Source organism: Patagioenas fasciata, chromosome 9, assembly GCF_037038585.1.
Source record: "Patagioenas fasciata isolate bPatFas1 chromosome 9, bPatFas1.hap1, whole genome shotgun sequence".
NCBI lineage: Eukaryota > Metazoa > Chordata > Aves > Columbiformes > Columbidae > Patagioenas > Patagioenas fasciata.
In genome coordinates, this window is record NC_092528.1 from 26,562,129 (window position 1) to 26,568,128 (window position 6,000).

The 6,000-nt window shown below is 60.8% G+C and overlaps 1 protein-coding gene across 2 annotated transcripts; it reads right to left on the bottom strand.

The window, feature by feature from the left end:
• Positions 1–340: 340 nt before the first annotated feature.
• On the bottom strand, positions 341–5,321 carry NMUR1 (neuromedin U receptor 1). Of its 2 annotated transcripts, none has more exons than XM_065844910.2 (3): positions 5,216–5,321; positions 2,870–3,766; positions 341–1,621 (listed from the first exon to the last, which is right to left on the bottom strand). In XM_065844910.2, exons 2-3 carry the CDS (start codon positions 3,762–3,764, stop codon positions 1,218–1,220), a joined length of 1,299 nt encoding a protein of 432 aa, XP_065700982.1. In that variant the 5' UTR covers positions 3,765–3,766; positions 5,216–5,321; the 3' UTR covers positions 341–1,217. The 2 variants fall into 2 exon arrangements, with proteins under 2 accessions (XP_065700982.1, XP_065700983.1); XM_065844911.2 differs by lacking the exon at positions 5,216–5,321 and adding an exon at positions 4,226–5,191.
• Positions 5,322–6,000: the final 679 nt, after the last annotated feature.

Here is a 6,000-nt window from a genome sequence, read left to right on the forward strand (position 1 = left end):
TTCATGACATTTCCCCAGCCGTGTGTCTGGGGATGGATTGATCATCACCGTTCCAGGGGCAGGTCCCCCTCTGCAACGGCCCCAGCTCAGCCCAAGCACCTCAGAGACTGGGATGGGTGCATGGATCCCGCTCACACCTCCCCTGCTATATCCTGAGCCCACCCAGCCCCACACACCCCCTGTGGCAGCAGAACCCACAAGCCAGCCCTGGTGCCCATCACCCTGGCACACGGCCTGCCTGTCACCCCCCCAGGAGGACGGCACAGGTTCAGTCCCACGCTGAGAGCAGAGCTGGGTCCTTGGGGATGCAACCAGGGCACAAATCAAGCCAACAGCTTTTTTTAATTCTCAGTGAGGTTTGGCCCACACAGGGCAGGGATGGAGAAGAGTTCCCCACATTCCCTAGGGATGCAGGGAGCCACGGCAGGCTGAAGAAGAGCAGGGTCACACCCACAAGAGATGTGCTGGAGGGGGAGAGTGGGGCACAGGGAAGGTGCAGAGCTGAGCCTCACCACTGCCAGCAGCCTGGGGCTCCCATTGTCCTGGATTTTCCCCTGCAGGCTGTGGCTCTGGAGGGAGGGGCCATGCTGCTTCTCTCGCCCTTGGGAGGGCTGTGGTGGGAGGAAGGCTGTGAGCAAGGAGCTGCACCAGCTCTCTGCAGCCGGGCAGGGGCTGGCACCATGGAAAGGATGTGCAAGAATATCAGGGGCACACGAGTGCCAGAGAGCCCTGGGGAGGTCTCGAGGGAGAAGGCACCCACAGACTATTTTTTCCCCATTCCATCCCGTGCAAACCTCTCCTGGCCCTGTGGATCTCAGTCCAGCTGTGAGCACCTCTCATGTCCCAAAACAGCCCAGGGTGCCTGACACCTGCTGGGCTGGGAGTGCCGAGATATTTTGGGGGATTGCTGGCGTATCCCCAATATAGAAGCCAACCATCTACGCACCCTGAGGGATGCCCTGGCCTTGCCCAGCCCCGGTACTGAGCACAGTAGGTGCAACACATCCAGGGCACAGCATGGCCACTGCCACCATGTCCACAGTGCAGCACTGCCCAGAAAACCAGCCTTTGCATCCCGGCAGGATGGCACAGAGAGATGGGAAACCCCCCATCACTCCTCGCCCCACACTCCCCACCACAGGATGGGTGCCACAGTCAGATGGATGCTGGTGGTGGGGAAAGGTGGTCCTGGTCCCCCCGTATCCTCCTCCTGCTCATCAGCAGAGGGACGTTGCGTGGGTGGTGGCCTGGCCCCCCTCCACCTCCTCCAGCTCGTACTCCTCAGCGTCGGAGAGGGGCAGCCCGTTGGTGCTGGGCATGGGCTCGCACTCGGTGCTGCGGGTGGTGGCGCGGGTGACACTGGGTGAGTATTTCCATGACTGTGGCAGGCGGTGGCTGGGGTGGCACATCACCTCCTTGAACATCTCCCGAAAGCGGGTGGACATCAGGTTGTAGAGGATGGGGTTGGCGGCCGAGCTCAGGTAGAAGAAGACACCTGAGATGATGTGGACGTACTGGAACATGTGGAGCATGTGGCTGGTCCAGGTGGAGATGAAGCTCCAGACGAGGCGGTCGGTGTGAAAGGGGGCCCAGCAGATCCCAAACACCACCACCAGCACAACTGTGGAGAGCCAAGGAGTTGGTGTTACTGAGGGGAACCTCACCCCTCTGGGGACCTCCAGTCCCTGGCCAAGCACTGCCTTGTGTCAGCTTCGGCCACAGGGAAGAACACCCAAAAAAAGCACCGGAAAGAGGAAAAAGGAGAGAGGAAGGGCCCCCCAATGCCTTGTTGAGCTGCCGTGGAGGAGCTAGATGCCTGAGCAGGATCTTCCTCCCACCATCTCCTGCCAGTGCTGCTCCATGTGCTCCTGCTCCACGTCTCTGCTCCCCATCGTCAGGCAGCCACCCCACCACAGCCCCACGGCATGGCTGAGGGACACCTCTGCAGGCATCCAGCCTCCAGGTACCCCATCACCTCTTCCAGCAAAGCAAAAGTGCTCCCAGCTAACCCAGTAACCCATGGGGCATGGCCAAGTCTGGGGAGCAGGAGCTATTTGTACCCTCTCCTTGTCATCCGTTGATTTTTTTTAATAACGCAGCTCTGCTGATGCATACCCACATGATGTCATACCTGTGCCATACTGCATCTCCGTGGCACATGGGGACAAGTCCCTCATTGTCCCTCTTCCAGCCATGGTGCTTAGAGAAGCTGGAGAGCACTTGCCACTTATCTGGGATGCAGCAGAGAAGCAGCCCTGGCCCCACTGATGGACGGGGCTGGGCAACCCGCCACCACTGTTCCATTACGGGGCTGGGAGCACGCAGAGGTCAGCGTGCCGGGAGGAGATGGCTCGCCAAGGGCAGCCAGCTCCTGCTGCTGGGATGGGGGCCAGAGGCTGTGAGGATGGGGCTGGGAGAGCAGCAAGGATGCACAGGGTGGTGGGACAGAGGGATGGTCCGGTCCAGCCTTGGGTCAGTGCATCATCCCCCCCAGGCTGCACAGGCTGCAGGGCTGGGTAGGAACTGGTCCCTCTTTGGGAAATCCCACCACCACCAGCACATGGGGTCTGGGCTGGGGGAGAGGGAGCTGGTTCACACATCCCACTTCCTTTCCCGTTCTCACCCCGCACATTCCCAGAGCAGGGGAGGTCTCACGGCTATGAGGGACCTGGCACGAGCAACCCCCATGGCTAGACTGGACCCACCAGATCTGCCTTTGCCCTGACACCCCACGGGCCAGCCCTGCAGCCTTCCTCTGGGATGACCCAGCAGCTCTGTACTGGCTGTGCCTCAGTTTCCCTCCAGCACCCTCCCAACACAGCCTTGGGAGATACTCCCTGGTTCTGCCCATCCCCAGCAATGCACTCACACAGCATCTTTGTGACCTGCCTCCTCTTGACTTTCTTCTGCCCCCGGGCATTGTGGCGGTCTTGGCCACTGCTAGACTTGGCTCCCAAGGCCTCCAGCATCTTTTCTTTCTTGAGCTGCAGGCCGATGAGCAGGTAGAGGACACTGATGGTCCCCATGGGAAGGAAGAAGAAGACAATGGTGGTGATCTGGATGATGAGGTTGTAGGTCAAGCGCGGCTTCACCAGAGTACAGATCTCTGAATCGGGCACTCGCCCTCGGCCAGGCACATAGAGAGGCTGCAGCCCATGGAGGCTGGTGTTGGGGATGGAGCATATAACCGACAAGATCCAGATGGTGACAATAACCTTCTTGGCATGATTCCTGGTCACCACGTACTTGGCCTTGAGTGGGTGCACCACAGCGATGTAGCGCTCCACGCTCAGGGCCGTGACGTTGAGGATGGAGGCAAAGCAAACGGCCTCAAAGAGCAATGTCTTGAAATAGCAGCCGCTGGCACCCAGCAGGAAGGGGTAGTTGCTCCACATGTCGTACAGCTCCAGCGGCATCCCCAGCAGCAGCACCAGCAGATCAGACACCGCCAGGCTGAACAGATAGTAGTTGGTGGGCGTCCTCATGAACCGGTGCCGGAGGATGACGATGCAGGTGAGCGTGTTGCCCACAGCCCCCACCACAAAGATCAGCAGGTAGATGACACAAACAGGGACAAAGAAACTGGACCGCCGAGGTCCCAAGTACTTATCCCGCAGCTGCTCCTCTGTCAGGTTGGCATCCTTGGGGTCAAACAAGGTCTCTGGGTGAGTCCTGTTGCAGAGATCAGGGCTGATGGGCTCCACAGGAAAGTCTTGCTGGGGCAGGGGGAACTCTGGGCCGGAGCAGTTGCCGTAGGGATTCATGGCTGCAGATAGACAGGGAGGTTCACAGGATGCTTTCCCAATCCCTCTGCTGCCCCTGCTCCCTCTGCCCCTCTCCCCATTGGTGTCAGGGTGCTAGGATGCCGCTGATCACCACGGCTCTGCACCCTCACCCCCCTCCTGTGCCAGCCTGTCCTTTGGGAAACCACACAAAATCTCCCCAAACCTCCCTCCAGGGTTCGCAAGCACTCCTTGCCCCATTTCCCATCCACAAACAACCCCGGCAGCTCCCCAGCCCACCTCAGCCCCTTTGCCCCACCATCGGGGAGCTGTCAGCAGGGCTGTCCCCTCTCCCTGCTCCAAAAGCACAGCAGGATATAGCCCCACAGCCAACCCCCAAAATCAATCCCATCTCCAACTTTACCGGCTGTGCAGAGGGGTTGATGGGGCAAGCATAAAACGGCCAGAGGGAAAATTGATTTTCTAATCCAAAAAGGACTTACAGCTTGTTGGGGAGCTCCAGATGAAGGCTGAGGTCCCAGCACCCCTGCGCCAGACAGGGTCGGGCTGGGGAGGGAGCGTGGGAGGGGATGGAGACTTCACTGCCTTAAGAGGCAGGCTAATGAAATCCTGCTGCTGTTCTCCCCTCGGAGCTCAGCTTGGAGAAGCTGCCTGTCCTTATGCACCTTCTCCCTCTCGTCCTCTGTCAGCAGAGAGGCTGGTGGGCAAGCCGGGGGTGCCGGGAGCTTCCTCTCCTACTGCTGGCCAAGCAAAGCCTACTGCTGGCCAAGCAAAGCCTACTGCTGAGACCCTACCCCTGCCAAGGGCTGGCTCCTCGTTTGCAAAGCAGCGCTGACAAAAAGATGCTCTTCAGAGAGAAGAAATATCGTTAAAGTAATAAACTCCATTGACTTAGTCTAAGAGAGTCCCAGGGGAGAGTAGAGCGGTCGTCTCCAGCCCCACCAGCAGCCTTCGTGATGCAGGGATTTGCCATCTGCATGGCCTCTGTGGTGAGTAAGGCATCGATCAGCCCTGCTGCCTTCCCGACACTGCCAGGCGTGGGGGCCCACGCAGCCCCAAGTTGTCTGAGCTCATCTGGGGGAGATTCAGACAGACCCAGAGGCTTCCTGGGGTCTCCCCACTTGCAGATGTGCAACTCCCAGATCACCCAAGTCACCTCCTCACGGAGCAGGTGACTCCAGCCAGCTCCCATCACACTCCAGCACGAGGAAGTTGCTGTGCTCACAGCATCATCCCTCACTCCACGCTGGCATCCACTGCCTCCCTGTACCCAATGTCTGTCTGCCTGTGTTCCTGCGTGTCCTCTGCACTGGCACCCCCATCCTCCTGATGCCCCCTGGCTGTAGGGCAACACTCCTGCTCCATAGTGGCACACAAACCCCTACACGCAAACATGTACACAGACAGGCATGCACATATATACAGACATATATGCATTCACACAACACACATGCACGCACACAGACACTCACGCGTTCCTGCGCTCCACGGACGCGCGGCAGAGCTGCGTGTCCCCGCTCCACCCGCGGCTCCGCTCTCCTCCAACACGTGCTTTACCGGTCCCAGCCCAGCGCGGAGCCGGCGGAGCCCACGGGCCCCCGCCCCCGGCCCCTCTGCACCGCCCCGGCCCCCGCCGCTCGCTCCCGCCCCAGCTCCGCCACCACCGGGCTCTCCAGCCCGCCCCGGCCCCCCGGAGGTGGCGGCGGAGGGGGGCTGTCGAGGTAAAGGGGTGACACCGCGGGGGGCTGTGCCTGGAGAGGGGGAGGCGGCTGCGCATCGCTCCGTGCGGCGGCAGAGGGCACGGCCACACGCTGCAGTCCCTTCGTCCCCTCCGAGGGTGGCAGGGCACATGGGGACCCGATCCCCCGGCGGGGATGGCACCGTGAAGGGTTCTGGTATCTCGGGGTCCCTCCTCGACTCAGCCTCTCCCAGCGCCATCCTCACCATGCACAGAGGCGTTTGGCTGAGCTGGGTGGGTTGGGGCTGGAAGAATCTCCAGCAGGGCTGGATTCAAGCAGGCAGGACGGGGATCTTGGAGAAGGAGCCTGGAGAGACTTGGACCTGACTCCAGCCCTGCACCCCCACTCACACCCAGCTGAGCCCCAGCACAGCTCACTGCACTGCTGAGCCCAGCACTTGTAGCCAGGCCATGAGGAGCTGCCCAGATCAAGTGGCTTCCAGCCCCAGGACACTGCCCCTGGAGTTCTGCACCCTCAAATCCCCCTTCTGATGCCAGAGCACCCAGCAGCAGCACTGC